The 20,207-nt window shown below is 39.0% G+C and overlaps 1 protein-coding gene across 2 annotated transcripts in view; it reads left to right on the top strand.

The window, feature by feature from the left end:
* rapgef5a (Rap guanine nucleotide exchange factor (GEF) 5a) overlaps positions 1-18,828 on the top strand; it is a 94,919-nt gene extending 76,091 nt beyond the window's left edge. For both annotated transcript variants that reach the window (XM_067425837.1, XM_067425836.1), the window contains exons 12-26: positions 2,145-2,223; positions 2,402-2,546; positions 4,806-4,897; positions 7,306-7,336; positions 7,441-7,519; positions 9,390-9,539; positions 9,634-9,731; positions 9,847-9,969; positions 11,734-11,912; positions 12,970-13,060; positions 14,474-14,524; positions 14,663-14,750; positions 14,848-14,912; positions 14,991-15,045; positions 16,819-18,828. In XM_067425837.1, coding sequence (XP_067281938.1) covers positions 2,145-2,223; positions 2,402-2,546; positions 4,806-4,897; positions 7,306-7,336; positions 7,441-7,519; positions 9,390-9,539; positions 9,634-9,731; positions 9,847-9,969; positions 11,734-11,912; positions 12,970-13,060; positions 14,474-14,524; positions 14,663-14,750; positions 14,848-14,912; positions 14,991-15,045; positions 16,819-16,937 — 1,445 coding nt within the window. In that variant the 3' untranslated portion in view covers positions 16,938-18,828. The remainder of the gene's footprint in view (positions 1-2,144; positions 2,224-2,401; positions 2,547-4,805; positions 4,898-7,305; positions 7,337-7,440; positions 7,520-9,389; positions 9,540-9,633; positions 9,732-9,846; positions 9,970-11,733; positions 11,913-12,969; positions 13,061-14,473; positions 14,525-14,662; positions 14,751-14,847; positions 14,913-14,990; positions 15,046-16,818) is intronic.
* Positions 18,829-20,207: the final 1,379 nt, after the last annotated feature.

Raw genomic sequence — 20,207 nt, 5'->3', positions numbered from 1 at the left:
GATTTTTTTGTTTTTTTTGTTTTACACAATATTTATAAAATATATAGATAATTTTTCTTAATCCACATTTTTTTTATTTTTTTATTAGGATCATCATAAATCATCTAAATACAAATCAAAAATACATCAGTTTTTAGTATGAAATGTATCCCAGATGATAAGTGTTTGTTAAACTGTGCTGGAAGCGTCGTCCGACAGTTTGAGTTGTGTTAGACAAAGTGATCGAGACATGTTGTTTTGACTGTGACCTCTCTGAAAGTCACTGTATAATTCCCACATTCCTCCATCCCTCCTGCTTCTTCGGACTCTTATTTGATTCAGTCTCTCAGCAGTTGGTGAAAATGGAGCGCTGCATTGTGGGCCAGCGTTCTGTTAGCACAGGCAGTCGATGATAAAAATGGAAATGAATATTTATCAGCAGACGCAGAGAAGACAAACAGAAAGGATGAAGGGAGATGAAGAAGGGGTTTGTGGATAAAGAGGAATACAGTGCAGAAAGTCTTAGTGGTTTGAATATTTGAAAATAGTTTCCATTCATGATTGCCAGTAATAGCCATTTCTACCAGTATTACACAACATTTAAAAACAGTCCTAATATTGGGTCGGCCCCCCTTTTGCTGCCCTCCTCAGCCCTGACCCATCGAGCCATGGACTCCACTAGACCCCTGAGGGTGTGCTGTGGGATCTGGCACCAAGATGTTAGTAGCAATTCATTTAAGTCCTGTAAATTGTGAGGCGAGGCCTCAATTGGACTTGTCTGATCAGCACATCCCACAGATGCTCGATTGGATTGAGATCTGGGGAATTTGGAGTCCAAGTCAACATTTCAAACTGGTTGTTGTTCTCCTCAAACCATTCCTGAACTATTTGTGCTTTGTGTCAGGAGCATTATCCTGCTGGAAGAGCCACAGCCACCAGAATACCGTTTCCATGAAAGGCTGAACATGGTCTCAGCAATGCTTAGGTAGGTGGAGCGTGTCAAAGTAACATCCACATGGATCGAGGACCCAAGGTTTCCCAGCAGAACATTGCCCAAAGCATCACACTGCCTCCGCCGGCTCGCCTTCTTCCCATAGTGCATCCTGGGGCCATGTGTTCCCCAGGTAAGTGACGGCGCATACACCCGGCCGTCCACGTGATGTAAAAGAAAACGTGTTTCATCAGACCAGGCCACCTTCTTCCATTGCTCCGTGGTCCAGTTCTGATGCTCACGTGCCACTGTTGGTGCTTTCGGCGGGGTCAGGGGTCAGCATGGGCACCCTGACTGGTCAGCGGCTCTGCCGCCCCATACACAACAAACTGAGATGCTCTGTGTATTCTGACAGCTTTCTATCAGAACCAGCATTAACTTCTTGAGCAGTTTGAGCTCCAGTAGCTCGTCTGTTTGATTGGACCACACGGGCCAGCCTTCGCTCCCCACGTGCATCAATGAGCCTTGGCCGCCCATGACCCTGTGGCCGGTTCTCCACTGTTCCTTCCTTGGAGCACTTTTGATAGACACTGACCACTGCAGACCGGGAACAGCCCACAAGAGCTGCAGTTTTGGAGATGCTCTGACCCAGTCGTCTAGCCGTCACAATTTGGCCCTTGTCAAACTCGCTCAAATCCTTACGCTTGCCCATTTCTCCTGCTTCTAACACATCAACTTTGAGGACAAAATGTTCACTTGCTGCCTAATATATCCCACCCACTAACAGGAGCTGTGATGAAGAGAGCAGATTTTCATAGCCTTCAGGAGACTGAGCAGATGTTTTCAGGCGTTAATGAAAGTTCAGATCCTTCAAATGCCCATTTTATCGCCCACCAGCTGAAAAACAGGTTTTGTGAAGTATTAGAACACATTCCCTCTACAAGAATCCCTTAATGTTCAGTACTTGGCATGAGGGGCTCGTTCAAACCGCTAACCCCAAGTATGAGCACTAGTAATAGTGATGCTTGCCTTATCAAACAGCACTAATTAGCCCCGCGTTCATGAATCTCATTAAAGTTCTCATTAAACTTGCCTTCCAGCGGAGTGAAATGTAGATCAGCTGAAGGTCTGATTAATTGTCTTTGCATGGGCTAATATCTGCTGATGATGGGGACATCATTAATCTGTTTGGATGTGGTGGTTCATTACGTTTTACTGTACGTTTGTCTTTCAGAAATGCTTCTGGACGACTTCCTGTTGACGTATCTGGTCTTCATGTCCACCAGTGAGCTCTGCCAAGCCCTGCTGGGACAATATCCTTCAGCATGCTCATAAAAGCACAGCGTATAGCATGTTAGGAAGGGCTTTTGAAATGCCAGATGCAGATTTATTGTGTATGTTATATAATTCATCAGCATGGCTTTGCTATGTAAAGGTCTTAAGTGTAGATTCAGCCGATGCCTGTTATATCAGTCTTTAACTCGATCGCACCTACTGTACGAAGCGCTGCAGAGGGAAGGAGGAAGGAAAGGAGGCCCTCTTCAGGAAGAGGAAGGTCCTGCACCTGGTCTCCCAGTGGAGCACGCTCTACAAGGACTTCCTGCGAGAGGAGGAGAACGTCAAACTCTTCATGAAGGTTAGCCAAATGTTCTGGGAAGCTATTATTCCACGCTTAACACGGAGAGTGAAATCTGTGTGCAAGTATTAAAGGGTTAGTTCACACAAAAATTATGTCATTAATGTCGTTCCACACCCGTAAGTCCTCCGTTCATCTTCACACACAGTTTAAGATATTTAATATTTAGTCCGAGAGCGTATCTAAGTGTATGCACACTATACTGTCCATGTCCAGAAAGGGAATAAAAACATCATCACAGTAGTCCATATGAGACATCAGTGGGTTAATTAGAGTCTCTTGAAGCATCGGAAATACATTTTGGTCCAAAAATAACAAAAACTACGACTTTATTCAGCATTGTCTTCTCTTCCGCGTTTGTTTTCAATCCTCAAATAAAGATTCAAACGGTTATGAATCAGCGAATTGATTCATGATTCGGATCGCCAATGTCACGTGATTTCAGCAGTTTGACACGCGATCCGAATCATGAATCAATCCGCTGATTCATAATTGTAATAATCAATAATTCATAATAGAGCTGTTAGTAAAATTGTACATATTTACTTAAAATGTGATATTAATATGATGTTTATATAATATAAAGTTATATAATTAAAACAGCTACTATGTTTTGAGCTGCAGTGATCTGTCACTGGTGTTGTGATGACGATCTGGGATTGTGTGTGTTTGCTAGTTTAGCTCTGGTGACTCACGGACCTGCTCTTCTCCTCAGGGATCGTCCCGGCCTCATGTCAGGACTTGAGTTTAATGGCTTTTCTCATTTTCGCTCCAGAAAACATATTTTCTCCCTTCTGCTCGTTGCTGAAGGCCACACGCAGAGCAAAACACTTCAGAAAACGCTTTCAAACGTCATTAAAAGCACTAACCATGTGTTCACCGAAACAGAGTGTTTGTGTAGTTGTTCATTTTGTGTTTAGGTATTTAATATGTGCATGTATGTCGATGTTCAGTCTGTCATCTTCAGGACACACACACACACACACACACACACACAGCTCAAATGCACATCTTGTTCTTACCTGCTTTTGTCTCCACCCACTCTCTCTCACACACACACACACACACACACACACACACACACACACACACACACACACACACACACACACACACACACACACTCAAGCAGTGTTTCCATGACAACTGTAGTGTCATTTCAGTGACGAGGCTGTTTCACGGTCGCCGTATAGATCATTACATGGAGCGTTTCCCAGGTGATAGTTGCCTAGTAACAGGCAGACCCAGTGATGGGTCAGGCGCACTCACAGCGGACGCTTGCATGTTACCAGCTCGATTACACACGACACGACACACACAAATACATTTGGATTCCATCACGCTACAGCACTGTGTGTGTGTGCGTGTGTGTGTGTGTGTGTGTGTGTGTGTGCACGCAAATGAGGATGTAGGTGCTGTTGTTTTACAGCGCTGAAACGGTAAAAGTACATTGTTTCCTCACTGTACTTGTGTACTGACATTGAGGGAATGCACATTATGTCCATTATAACCTACATTCCTAGTGCATGCTGGGTAATTAATCTTCCCTTTACTGCCCAGCATGCATTCAAGGTCAAGAGTCTGCATAAACACAGAGTACACAAATACACACATTCAATCGCCATCCCGTTCTGCTTATACCTGTATGCATAATGTATATTCAAGCCTATAACTGGGACTATTATTAATAAAAAAAATTATTACATTTTTTTTTGTTAATTTAAATACGGCTGAAATGAAACAAAATATAAATAATAGATGAAAAGCTTAATTTCCGTTGATTTAGTTAATTTTCATTTAAGCCGAAGAACTAAAATTACTAAAACTACAAAAAATTTTTTTTTAGCTAAATAGAAATATAATCTTTAAAAAACTAATATAGTAAATTGGGACAATTAGTAAAACTTAACTAAAACTAAAATGAAAATATAAAAATAATATCTAATTCAAAAACTTTATAAATTCTAATATTAATATTATATAAATTATACTAAAATAACAGTTTTTAAAAGATAAAAGATCTGAAATTATATGGGATATGGCATTTTTTTTAATGAAATGGGATTTTCTGGTGTGCATGAATCATATGTGCAATGACCATGTCTTCGTTTTTTTTATTTTTTTTCCCCTGATTTTCTATTATTGTATATTTGTATGTATGTAATCATAGTAGGCAGTTGAAGTATAATCATCCGAGTGAGAAGCGTGTTTGGCAGATTCTGTCTCCAGATGATGTGAATATATTGTGTTGTTCTGCAGACGTTGTATCGATATGTGCTGGAGGACGTTTATGAGTTCCCCACGCTGGAGAAGGACCTGAAGGAGTTCCAGAAGCTTCTGCGGCGGAGGCAGTGAGTCTCACACACTTTTACATTTTTTATTTGAGTTGAGACACTCTTTGAGCATTTTTAGCAGGACATTTAGACAGATGTGGCCCTTCCAAGTAAAGTAAAGCAACTGCAGATGAACATACACATCCTGCGGCTCTAGAAGCGGGTCTCTTTTGAGCTCCTTACGTTTGTCGTCTCCTCAGCTGAGCCTCAGTGAATTGAGCTCAGCATGGAAGCGTTCCCGTTGGTCCCGCTGGAGCGGCGCTCATCCTCTGGGTTTGGCAGGCGGATGTTTGTAATCTCACTAAATGAGCTGACAGACTCAGAGGTGTAATGATGACTGCTGTGAGGGGCGGAGCTACACTGCGCTCACGCCCATTCCAAGAGATCTGATTGGCTCCCGAGCGGCAGATGGGCGTAACGTATGCGAGAGGAATAAAAGAGGGAAAAGCGTCATTGATGTAACTGAGCATTGAGATTAAATAGAGAATTGATTCTTTAAAGCTACACTGTGTAACTTTTTTAGTTTATTTTTAGCTAAAAACACTTAGTTCTTTCAAAAATATATGTGCTCATTAATGTATATTTACTTCTTTTAAGTAATAAAGTATTCTCGTAAGTTAATAATATGCCATTGAAAATACATACGGGTGAGGGGTTCGAATGCCGGTCGCCATGTTGCTCCTCCATCTTGAAAGTACATTAGCCAAAGAGGGACATACCCGTAAATTCAGGCTTCGCCTTTCGTGTTTTAACACTCGATGGCACCGTGTTGAATGTGAAGAGGGGGATTGCCATGTTAATCTTGGACTAAATCAGCCACCGTAGGAGTTAAAACGAAATCAGAATTGAGAGGAACAGAAACTAATATTCACTAGATGGTTATATACCTTTACACCGCTAGATGGGGGAAAATATCACACAGTGGAGCTTTAAAGGAACTGTATGTAAGAAATGCATTTCAGTTAATCATAAAATGGCTAGACATTAAGAAATCATGTTCATTTCAAATACTTCTATCACTGACAACAGTAGTCCGGCCAGGATATTGTCATTTAAAAGTTGTTGTTGCAGCCCTCAACTGATGTTGATGTTGACATGTTGTGTTTTGGCCTGAAGCTCCGCCCTCCACCTATCGACCAATCACTAAGTCAGAACTGTTTCGGCATCCGGGTTGCCAGATCTGCTCTAGTTACCACAGCTGCAGATCTTCAAACGTTCCTGCAGCCAATCTGGCAACCTCGAGTCGGGGGGAGGGGGATACACCGCTCTACAGTCATCTGGAAGGGATTGCAGGACCAGTTTTGGCACAATCTTACATACACTTCCTTTAATAATCTCACGTGTTTCATAAGAGATCTCAATAATGTCTCAAACTGTGCTCAGATGTGCCAATCTATTTCTCATTTGAATAAAAATGTAATAAAAAATGACATTTATTCATATTTATGCATTATATTTTTATAATAATTTTGTATTTTTAAATATTTCTTATTCACTGTTATTAAAATATTGTCATAAATATGTATTTTACATATTTAATCAGTTTATTTATTTTAATTCATATATTTATATACAATTTTAAAAGTTTATTTTACACAATTTTTTTTTATACAAAAATATAATATTAAAATTAAATATAATATAATTATATGATGTAAAGTTACATAGTTATAACAGTTCCCCCAGTCAATTTCTCATTAGGTTAATCTGAATTTATTTAAAATCTCATTTGTTTCTGCTGGACAGCACAAGATTAAACTTTTTTTCTCCACATCTCTTATAAAATTTCAGATCTCATCAATATCTCAAACTGTGCTCAGATTGGCCAAAACACTAAAAAAAGTCAGAAATCTCATTATAAACTCAACCAGTTATTCATTTCTCATTAAATTCTCCCAAAACTAATCTGATCTGTCGTGTACATTCATTTGTACGACATTAACTTGTTCATTTGTGTCTATTTTCATTTCTTCTTATGGACTTTGAGAGAAAATTGACAGTTGAGTCCTTCTGAGCCCAATCCTCCCACTTCCGTCACAGGGAAGAAAAGAAAGTGAGCGTTTTATTCTCCGCTGAAAGGTTTTGTGTTGAAATGAGGGATGGGACAATGATTAAAACAGTCATTTATCCTGCTGTTTTCCTGTTAAAACAAACCGTCTCTCAGTCTGCGGCGCAGCCACACATGGCTTTCGCTTCCTGTTAGAGTGTCGCTCTTCAGATAGATGGATGTAGTTTGCAACAGAGACAAATGTAGAGCGAGAGAAGAGTCTCGCAGGAGACAGCTGGCCCACACGTCTCTCCGTCTCACTCGTGACTGGCTGACAGAGGTGTTAAAGCAGCCCGTCTCTCAGCTCACTGCCTGCTGCAGCGTCTGTCAGACTCTCATCTGAGTGTCTCTAAACTGCTTTCTCCCTGTTTTCCCTCAGCACGATGGACGACTATTCTCCACATCAAAAGGTGAGAGAAGAAATTGTGAAAAGAAAGATGCACAAAAATGAAACTCAAACCTGGTTGGTTGGTATAAACTGGAGGCCATTCTCAAATGTTCCTTGTCCTTCCAGAATAAAGCGCTGTACCAGCAGCTGAGTCTGAAGGAGAACTGCGTTCCTCTTCGAGTGTCTCCAGTCGAGACTAAAGACGGTAATACTTCAGTCCTCTCGTGTTCAGAGCTCCTCTGAGTGTGAACATAGAACATATAGCACACACACCCATATATAGGACACACACTCATATACCCATGGGAAAGTCTCTGACAATAACATAAATAGAAATTAAACAGAAATCAAAGCTAAATGGCTGTATCTAAATTAAAAACGAAAATATTCAAATATATATAAACCCTACATTTTGGGATGTCATGAGGAAAGTAATCGATTCAAACTAGGAAAAAATTAAATTTTTATATACACAGACACACAGTCTCACACACACACAAAAACACACTCACACAGACACACTCTCACACACACACTCACACAGACACACTCTCACACACACACACTCACACAGACACACATAGTCTCACACACACAAACACACACACACACACACACACACACACACACACACACACACACACACACTCACTCACAAAGACACACACAGTCTCACACACACACACAAAAACACACTCACTCACACAGACACGCTCACTCACACAGACACACACAAAAACACACACACACACACAAAAACACACTCACACAGACACTCTCACACACACACAGTCTCACACACACAAAAACACACTCACACAGACACACTCTCACACACACACACTCACACAGACACACATAGTCTCACACACACAAACACACACACACACACACACACACACACACACACACACACACACACACACACACACACACACTCTGTCGTGTTTTCATGTTTAATGGGGACTTTCCATAGGCGTAATTGATTTCATACTGTACAAACTGTACATCCTATCCCCCTACACTGCCCCTGCCCCTAAACCTACCCATCACAGGAAACATTCTACATTTTTACTTTCTCAAAAAAACTCCTTCTGTGTGATTTATAAGATGTTTTCCTCATGGGGACCTAAAAATGTCCCCACAAGGACAAGGATTTCGGATATTGCCATCTTTGTGGGGACATTTTGTCCCCATAACGTAAGGATTACCAGGTCTCACTCACTCACAAAGACACACACAGTCTCACACACACACACAAAAACACACTCACTCACACAGACACGCTCACTCACACAGACACACACAAAAACACACACACACACAAAAACACACTCACACAGACACTCTCACACACACACAGTCTCACACACACAAAAACACACTCACACAGACACACATAGTCTCACACACACACACACACACACACACACACACACACACACACACAGTCTCACACACACACAAAAACACACTCACTCACACAGACACACTCACTCACACAGACAGACACACACAGTCTCACACACACACACAAAAACACACTCACACAGACACTCTCACACACACACAAAAACACACTCACACAGACACACATAGTCTCACACACACACAAACACACACACACGCACACACAATCACTCACAAAGACACACAGTCTCACACACTCACACAGACACACTCACTCACACAGACACACACACACTCACTCACACAGACACACACAGTCTCTCACACACACACAAAAACACACTCACACAGACACTCTCACACACACACAGACACACACACAGTCTCACACACACAAAAACACACTCACACAGACACACACAAAAACACTCACACACACTCGCACAAATTTGCATACACAGGCGCACACATATACACAGACGAACACACATTCACACACACTCTCAGACACACACACATTCACACACGTTCTCGCACACACAGACACTCTCGCACACACAGACACACACTTGTACAAAGTCACACACACACAAAATCTTTAAATCTTTTTTAATATATTAATATATGTATGACTATCTCTGTGTGTGTGTGTGTGTGTCTGTCAGTGATGTGTCGCGTGTACGTGAGCAGTGACTCGTATCTGAGTATGCGTGTGAAGCCTGCGGTCGTGGCTCAGGAGCTGCTGCACATCGTGGCCCAGCGGATGGACAGATCTGAAGACGACATGATGCTGACGGCCCAGACGTACAGCGGAGGTTCATACACACGCGACTCAGACATGAACCTCATCCTGTAGTTTCTACACACACACACACACACACACTCACTCTCTCTTTCTTCTGTGTACAGAGAAGCGCGTCCTTCAGCCGCACGACAGTATTTATTCCGAGTCTCTGGTGGCGCCGGGCAGACTGATGGCCTGTCGAAGAGACCTCAGCGAGATCCTGGTAGGATTGACTATATCAGCTCTGCATTGTGTTTGTGTTCGCTTCTGGGGTTTAAACATCTTGAACCTGTTGAAAACCCAAAATACTCTTCTGTAATGGTGTTTGTGTGTCTCAGCCGCCCCTGACTGAATGTCCTGAGTTGGGACAGAGACCCGTCAGACTGCTGGGAATCAACACGTGGGACGTCGCCGTGGCTCTTACCAACTTCGACTGGAATCTCTTCAACTCCATCCATGAGGTAAAGCTGCTGTAGTTTACCGCCACTGGTGGACGTTGGTGGCAGACCCGACTAATCGATAATGAGAATCGTTGTCGATGATTTTTATAATCGCTCAATCCAGAGAAATAAGCCATTTTAACCAGGATAGTGCGTCACCTATGACAGCATACCCGCGTTACCCGATTTCTGCTTTGATTTTGTAGAAACCATGAAAACACCAAAGATGCTTTAATATATGATGTGTTTAATTAGACATTCATCATCAGAAAACGAATCATTGTTCTACAGTTTAGCACAGTTAGTCTTGGTTTTCTTGATTTACCGCGAGCACCTTGTTTTACCATGGCTAATATCACTGCAGTGTGCGTCTCATAGTAGCAGCCGAGCCAACACACAGAGTAGCATTATAACATAACTTTAATACACTCAAATCAATGTGTGTAATATGATAAAACAGCACAGCGATCCACACATACACATGAGCGGAAGAAGAGGAAGAGCTCGTCTGTGGCAGAATAAAAGCTCCGCCAAATCAAGGCATCATCAAGCCACGCCTTGATTTGAATAAGCGACTTCTAGCGGTGAAAAATTACATATTGTGACTTTAATGCATCCTTGCTGAATAAACGTATTAATTTATTTTGAAAAAAATCTCACTGACCACAAACTTTTGAATTATATTCTACAAAGCACATCTATAAAATATCTCTGTCTCTCTAAGGGTGCGTTCACACTTGTAGTTCGGTTAGTTTGGTTCGTTTGGTCCGGACCAAAAAATAAAAACAAACATAATAGTCCTGGTCCGCTTAGCGTTCACACGGGCATTTTTAACAGCGAACCTAAAGTTACCGAACCAAAGGCATAGGGAGACGGTCACAACCTGATTGGTCGGCTTATATGACGTAGGAGCTCGTTTACCGAACATTCAGAACAATGCTGTGTGCGGATTACACGCGCGGGCATTGTATGCGCGTACATATGGCATTATTTGTACCCGCTGAGAACTCATGAAGAGCTCATGAAATGTTCAAAACATTCAAAACAGCAGCAGGATTTCCTCCGTTGTGCAGAAAAGAGACGGCCGTTCTGTCGTCTGCACCTGCTAATAATGGACAACAGGTCCTCTGATGAGAAGAGCCAGGTATGCTTTTTGTGCATTTTCTCTAGCATTTTCGAAACATGCTCGTCTGACCAAATATTGATGAGGCTCTTCCTCATTGCTCCACGTTTGCCCTCTAACTTTAAAGTTACTCATTTTGGATAACGTACACCGATCTTTCCGCGTCGTCAAATCAGCTGACTATGCGTCGCATCTTGTGACATTACGTCTGGTTTTTGGTCCGTTTACATGTCTTTGGTCCGTGTTGCGTTCATATATCAATCGAACCGCACCAGAGTTCGTTTGGAAGCGGACCGAGACCCATCTTTTTAGCGGCCTCGGTCCGCTTGTTTGGTGCGCACCAGGGTTCGGATGGCAGCGTTCACATATGTTCAAATGAACCGCACTAACCGAGCAACCGCACCAGGGATTGTTTTAATCGAACCAAACATGACAAGTGTGAACACACCCTAAAAACAAATAAACTAAACTATCTAAACAATCTAAACTAAAGTGATACCTTTGAAAGAGCATGTAAACAGTAACCTCTCCCCCCTCCTCTAACTCTCTCTCTCTCTCTCTCTCTCCCTCCCTCCTCTAACTCTCTCTCTCTCTCTCCCCCTCCCTCCTCTAACTCTCTCTCTCTCTCTCTCTCTCTCTCTCTCTCTCTCTCTCTCTCTCAGCAAGAGCTGATCTTCTACACGTTCAGCCGTCAGGCCAGCAGCGGACACACGGTGGCGCTGGAGTTCCTGCTGCAGCGCTGTAATGAGGTGCAGCAGTGGGTGATGTCAGAGGTGCTGCTGTGCCCGTCGCTCGGGAAACGAGTCCAGCTGCTCAAGAAGTTCATCAAGATCGCCGCTCAGTACGTACAGCTCAGAGCACATCTGTCCGAAACTATTACACGGATCATTTCACAGACATAAATCAGAACACAAACTGGAATATGCAGCTTTGCTTTGATCAACCAATACTGCTTTTAATGGCTGATACTGTTTTTAAATCTTTAATAGAATACTATATTAAACATTTTATTATTTTAGTTTATATTTTATTATTAAAAGAATATAATACTATTTTATGACATATAGTGTTTGTTTTTATATTTAATAAAATAATATGAATATACCAAAAAAAGTGTATTTGGGTTTATATTTTAATATTTAAAATAATATTATATTTTATTACAGCTACTGATTGTTTTTAAATAAAATAATATTGATATATTTAAAATACATTTTTATTTTATAATTACAATATAATAATTATATATTTTATGAGAGAATTACTCATGTTAATAAACAATTATTGATATATTATTTATATTTTATTATTAAAATGCTTTCATTATTAAAATTTTTATATAATTATTAAATGCTGCTTTTTATGACAGACACTGATTATTTTGGTTTAATAAAGTGATATTAAATATATTATAAATAAATAGATATAGATTCATATTTTTGTTTATATGATGTTATTTAACCTCAAGAATACAATATTATATATTATTTCTAATATTTTAGGGCCAGTTAAGTTCAGAGAAAAGCTCCGTTTTTATTATTTTCGTAATTTTTGTAATTTTGTGTTTATCTTTTGGGGTGTTGTTTTGCAATCTAAATGTTCGCACATTTATTTTCAATAGTTTCAGTTTTTTTTTTTTTTTTACCAAAATATCATAACCAAAAATATTTTACCTAAAATATTTAAAAATCTATGTATATTAAATATGATTTGATTCCATAAACCAACAATGTGTCAGTGCCAGTTTTTACCCGCCGCCAGTGTTTGTGTGTCTCATGCGTCAGCGGGTCAGGGAACCGTCTGTGGGCGGTTAATATCTGTATTCTAACCAGTCAGAGAGCTAGAGTTAATGATGCAGGTTAATCACTGTGTGGGTGGTGTGTGTGTGTGTGTTTCAGCTGTAAAGCGCAGAGGAACCTGAACACCTCGTTTGCCATCATCATGGGTTTAAACACCGCATCCGTCAGCCGTCTCAACCAGACATGGGAGGTAAAACAGCTGTACTGACTCTACACATGCTCACTTTGCTGAAAGCGAACAGAGGCAAAATCACAGAACATATGTCACGGTTACCTTAGGGTTTCATCACTTCAGTTTGTATTTTGATTTGTACCTGTGTTCCTTTGTTCAGTTTCCCGCCATTTCTCCGTCCCCATGGTTACCCTTGTTAGTTAATTTGTCCCAGCTGTGTCTAGTCACTGTTATGTTTGCGTGTTTCCCTGCCTGACACCGGGTCCTAACTACACGCGACGCGATAAGATTCCAGCGAAAAGCAACTTGTCTGTAGACACCAGGCACGACGCAACTACAAGATACAACAAATCAATCAAAAACCACAGCCAATCAGAACAGCGAGTGGGCGGGCTCTAGCGGCAAGTGCACGACACCGGAGATTAATCTTGACGGCACTCGCAAGGAAATGAATACGTTTACATTATCAAATTCACAAATATTACACTATTTAAACTACTAAAATACATACTGAGTTACTAAAACAATCTTTGTCATAGAATATACTTGTTTGTTGTTCACAGTTTGAACGCTTTTGTTTCAATGTGTTTAATTTCAAGATCTGAGGTGAATTATCCGTTGCTGCTTTAAGTATGACAAAGCTGGGAGCGCTAAATGATATTCAAAGTAACATTACACACTTTTAACATTAAATAAAGCACATAAACACTACACTGAGATTAACATTGCCATGTTTTGTGTTGTTGTTCCAGCAGCAACGTCGCACAAAAATTGAAACCGTTTCTAAAATAGATTCATCGCGTGTCATGGTTGCGGCTGGTTAGGACAAAAACTCGAATTAACATGGAAACATACCTTTTATCGCGTGTCGTGGCGGCGTGTCGCGTGTAGTTAGGACACGGTGTACCGTTTGTTCCTGAGCGTCTTTATTAAAGTCTAAGTTTGTATTTTGATTGTATTAGTCTTCGGCCTGCTCCTGGTTCACCAACCGTGAACAACATAAGATGTTTAATATACAGACTAACCAGCACACAGAAAAATAATTACACAGCTGATAAACACTGATTTTGTGTCAGTTTTGGGATGAAGGTCTGAGTTAACAAAGAAAAAGTCGGCATAAACCGGAAGTTGTGATAGTCTTTTCTTCCAGAGTGAAATGGTTTCTGGAACTAGAACAAATGTAGGGTGAATTGATTGGATGGTTGTGGTTTGCTATTGGTCGATTTCATGTTAGTGACAGGTAGCCCCGCCCTCATCATCAGAGAAGAGAAGTCGCTGCAAGAGTCAATCATTTCAATAATAATGATGTGCACAGATAAATAATTTGTAATAAATACTGCAATACTCCCTTAAAAAAAGAATTTTGATTTTGATTTCTTTAAACGAGGAGATTCAGTTCTTCATCAGTTTCTGTCGCTCTCATTCCTGCAGAAAGTTCCTGGAAAATTCAAGAAGCTTTTCTCTGAACTCGAGCTGTTGACGGTAAGACAAACCCAGTTACATAAACATAAAACAAACATAAATATGCTCGCTTTTGATTTCCCGTCGACTTTCTGAAATGTACATCAGTCGTCGTGCCTCAAGACTAACATGAAGAGATTCATCTGACTTCTCCCTCAGGATCCATCTATGAATCACAAAGCCTACAGAGACGCTTTCAAGAAAATGAAGCCGCCCAAGATCCCCTTCATGCCTCTGCTGCTGAAAGGTAAGCGTGCCGCCCGCTGATGAAGAGAAAATGATGACACGCTTCACGGTGATCTGTTTCGTGGTCTCGTAATGTCGTGATCTCTGTTGGTTTTCAGACATCACCTTCATCCATGAGGGGAACAAAACATTTCATGATAACCTGGTGAACTTCGAGAAGCTGGTGAGTGTGTGTGTGTGTGATGACGGTCTTCACATGTCGGTCTTCAGATGTGTTCTTGATGTGTTTGTCTGTTTCCAGCACATGATAGCCGACACCGTCCGGCTCATCCGCCACTGTCAGACTGATCAAACAGGTCAGTCTTTCCCCATACTGAGCCTTACATCATTGATATTCCATAAGGTGTAATTAATATACACACATTATGTTCGACATCAGGGATTTTAAGTGATTTTGTTTTTGTTTAGCATTCTTAGCAGAAACTATCTTTATGCAGATGTTTTGCTCTTAGTGATGTAATTCGGAGTAAATATGTGGAACAAAAACCGTGGGTCTTTGGTTTAATGAGAAATTTTAATTAAAAATGACAAAATAACATTATTAACCAGTTACCAGCATTTCAAAATAATGTTTTAATTTGTAAGGTTTTCACTCTGAAACTATTTAAAAGAAACGTGCTTCCTGGTTTGGTTCCTTGAACCATTTCTAAAATCTGGTTATATACTGTAAATTAATAAGTATACAATATTTGAGTGATTATAATAATAAAACCCTACAAATTCATCAGCTATCATAATTCATATATCATTTTATATGCATATAAAAATATGCATTTATATTTAAAATTAAATAATAGATTTAAAAAAAAAAACATTTTATATATATATATATATAAACAGCCACTGCTAATTATCAGCTATCTGTATATTCATAATTTTAGTTTATATTTTATTATTCAAATATAATAATGCTGCTTTTTATGATAATTTGTTTAATAAAGCAATATTACATATATTGTAAACATGTATCATAATTGCATATTTTTGTTTATAAGCTGTTATTTAACTACAAGAATACAAAATTTATACTTATAAATAATACGTTATTATTATTTCCAATATTTTAATAGTTTTTTTGGTGTGCAATCTAAATGTTCAACAAAAAAAAACCCATCACATTTGTTTTAATTCGTTTTCTAATTGTTTCTGGCTTGAGAATTAATTAATTTAATTTTAAAGTTATAAAGAGCAATTATCAAACCAAAATATCAGCCAAATCAAAACCATACATGCTTTACATTTCTAATCTCTGGTTATCTATTAATAAATATATACAATATTTGAGTTATTATAATAGTATCAGCCAATCTTAGTGTTTTATATTATTTTTATTCTGATATTAAAACATTACAATTCATCAGCTGTCATACTGGATCGATCAGCCTTAAATATTTGAAATAGGTAATAAAGAAAAATAAATAATTATCAATATAATAATAAAATGTGCGTGTGTGTGTATGTGCGTTTGTGTGTATATATATAGATAGATAGATAGATAGATAGATAGATAGATAGATAGATAGATAGATAGATAGATAGATAGATAGATAGATAGATAGATAGATAGATAGATAGATAGACAGAGACAGACAGACAGACAGATAGATAGATAGATAGATAGATAGATAGATAGATAGATAGATAGATAGATAGACAGACAGAGACAGACAGACAGACAGACAGACAGACAGATAGATAGATAGATAGATAGATAGATAGATAGATAGATAGACAGAGACAGACAGACAGACAGACAGATAGATAGATAGATAGATAGATAGATAGATAGATAGATAGACAGAGACAGACAGACAGACAGACAGACAGACAGATAGATAGATAGATAGATAGATAGATAGATAGATAGATAGATAGATAGATAGATAGATAGATAGATAGATAGATAGATAGATAGATGCTAATTATCAGCTCTATGTCTTTATTGATGTAATGCTCTAATTAATATCTCGGGTCAAGCTCTATAAAATGCATCAGCGTATCCTCTCTCTCTCTTCATTTGAACGGAGGTGAATAAATCTATTAACTCCATCGATTTCTCCACTTCCCAGGAAATGAGCTTTCCCCGTGTGACAGTGCTGAAGTGCGATCGAGTGTCCATTACCTCCACATCATTGACAATCAGCAGACCCTGTTTGAACTGTCCCACAGACTGGAGCCCAGAGTCTAAGAGGGCGAGAGCGCCGCCTGCTGGACCTTCTCTGGAAACGCATACAGGTCGAGTGGCCGTCACACACGCAGGCGGGCATCCTGACCGGACACACACAGACCGATTCCAGATCCCAGCACTGGCCGAACGGACACCGTTAGAGGGTTATACTCCACCACAGAGCTCCTTCACAGCCAAATTAACGAGAGAACACAGTCAGTCAGTCTGCTTGAGCAAACAGGATGTTCTCCTCATGTGAATAAAAGTTTATTTCTTAATGTCAAAAATAGAGAGTCGAAGAGTCGACAGGAAGAGTGTAAACGTTTCAGCATTGTTTTGTTGAAATGCTACCAGCATTCTGGACCATATTTATATATGAATTTATTACTTAGATAGTTAGGGCTGGGCGATATTATAAAGATAATAGGATATTATTTATTTTAAAAAATTTATATTTTAATTTTTCAGCCTTTTGAACATGTCCGATATATATTAATATTTATATATTTCCACTGATATAGATATAAAGGCTGATTTCTTTTAGTAATTTCAACCAAATAGAAATAATTGCCAGTTAGATTGACAATTAATGCAAGAAAGTAAAAATACAGCAAAACTCAACATATAACGAAATCATGAATCAAATCTGTTCAACTGATTCATGGAAAAGAATCAAACTTTTACAGACAAAATCAGAAGCTCAATGGCCAAATAAAAGCATCACAATGTCGCTTCGTTTTATGAATATGTGATATTTTATAAACACACAAAAAAATATCGCCCGGCCCTATGGTGTAAACCGAACGAACAAACACAACGTGTCAAAGGTCATGATGATGTCATATAGAGCCAAGTACTCTCTTTATACTGAATCTCGTCATGATGTCGAGGGCTTTTTAATTTCCTGTTATTTAATGTCTCCAGTCGGAGCTCAGTCCAGATGTGACTGGCCACATTAGACATGCAGTGACTGAAGCTTTTCTCCAGTGTGATTGTTACAGTGACCTGACAGTATTATTTCATAGTCATTATTTGCTCGTCCGCTCGATGGCCGAGGCTCTTGAAGATGTTCGTTTTGTGGAGTTTTTGCCCTTCACTCGCGCTCTGCCGTCGCGTTTGGATACCGTCGTTTCTATTCGCAGTTCTGAAGCTCTAGTGTGAAACTCATTTCCGTTTAAGAGATTTTAAAGTGACATGCATGCATATTGTATTTGCACTTACATCTTTGTTTGTACATTATCGTGTAAGAATGTAAATACGTTGTAAAGAGATAAGTTGAGAGTCATTTGCAAACACACGTTTCTGTGCCAAGCACTATTATGGGAGAGCAATGCAATATGAGGACATTTTAATATTGTGAAATGTTTTATAAAAGCCTTAGCTGCAGCAACGAACCCTGCTTCGTTCTGACGTGACGTGATCCGGTGCGCAGAACAAAACTTCTTAATGTCGAAGCCTGAGTTGATTGCGTCACTTGATTTCCTTTGCTTTGTTAAATTAAAGTGAATTCTAGGTTTCTAAACGAACAGCTCAGGAAAGAGTCCGAGTTTTTAGGCCACAGACGTCTGATTTTCTACAGTATTTGTACGGTGTAATTCGGCTCGCTGTGCCCTCTGAACTTCATCTGTTTCCACACTGCCACATTTTCCACACGGACACAGAAGTGCAAACATCTCACCTGAATGTCCTGTGATTGACAACACAGAGCTTTTGTTATATATCTATCTATCTTTAGCACTTGTGTTAGTGTGTGTTTGAAGGGTGCAGAACAGACAGAGATGAGGAGGAGGAGGATGATGATAAAACACTGGCTGTCTGAAGGTTTGGTGAATCTCACAAAAATATCTCTGGGTCACACATTTCACCCCAACGAGTAATAAATAAGAAATACATTTATTTTTTTTATTTTTTTTTAATAAGATTTAATTCAGTACAACAAATACTACCATGATGAATGCTTCACAATGGAATGGAAGTTTGAATTATTATTTTTTATTATTTGCAGTAAGAGAATTGCGAGGGTGTTTAAATGTGCTTAATTTTCTTGGAAATAATGTCACAATCCGAGAATTTATTTTTAATTCGGTCCTTAAAACGTATTTAATTTTATTTACATGATTATAAAATAGTATGAATCATGATTTTATATATGTATATATCAACTTTTTATAAGTTATACAAGATTCAACGAATGTTCTTAAGTCTTTAATGTAATTTAAGTTAAAATTACTTAAATTTTTAAGTGCAGTCAACTTGGATGTTTAAGGCAGCAACTTTTTATATATATATATTTATATAAATGTGATTCATTCTATTTTATAATCATATAAGAATTAAATAGGTTTTAAAGACCTCATTCAACTTTCCCCCGCTTTGATGCGTTATTTTAATTTCTCTTAAACACGTTTAAGCCTCCCTTTTTTTGGGAGGGGTGAAATATGACCTGTGGCCGGTTGCATAAACTGCTTAGACTAATCTTACAAGTTAATCATCTAATTTCTTTCTTCTAGACTGGTCATAACTTTAAGTCAGTTACATTAAAAAGTAGATTGACTAATTTGAATTCGTAAAGTAATATTGATTAGCCCTAACTAATTGCTATTTCATCAGTTTAGATCCTAAAACAGTGTTAACTTGGCCAGTGGATCTTTTTTGTGAGAGTTTTTGTGAGATTCTCTCTTTTGAGTGAATTATTTTGAGGTTTGCTGTTCAAGCTCGTGGATTGTGTCTGATCTTGTGCTGAACTGATGAGCGTCTACAACTGAGTTTTAGTCGGGAGGAGTCTGGACAGACCTGCCATTGTCTAAAGTACAGAAAGCCACTGAGATGACAAACATTATGGGGTGTTGTTGTAATTTGCAAATGTAAATATAGATATGCTCTTAATATAAGACTTAATGTTAAAAAAGACAGATTCAAAGCAATATATTTACAGTCCGTTGCTATAGAAATCACACACGTCTTTTCTATAACCTGCATTTTTACAATAATGTTCAAAGGCAAATGTCAATAAAAGATTTATGTAACATTGCATGCTGTCTTAAATGGATTATGGTCATCATTTTTTTCTATTTTGTGAATTATCTGTCATTAATTCTGTCTTTTGTAAGTGTAATCCAGCTTTATTAATTAATACAAGGGATAGAGTAGCATGTTTATTAGTCTGAAAACAGCAATGATCCTCATCACGGCTGCATTCAACACACACACACACACACACACACACACACACACACACACACACACACACACACACACACACAATATTATGCACTTGTATGTAATATTGAC

The sequence above is a fragment of the Pseudorasbora parva genome, chromosome 19, assembly GCF_024679245.1.
Source record: "Pseudorasbora parva isolate DD20220531a chromosome 19, ASM2467924v1, whole genome shotgun sequence".
In the NCBI taxonomy this organism is placed as follows: Eukaryota; Metazoa; Chordata; class Actinopteri; order Cypriniformes; family Gobionidae; genus Pseudorasbora; species Pseudorasbora parva.
The sequence above is the reverse complement of the archived record's forward strand: the minus strand, read 5'-3'. Positions and strand labels throughout refer to the sequence as shown.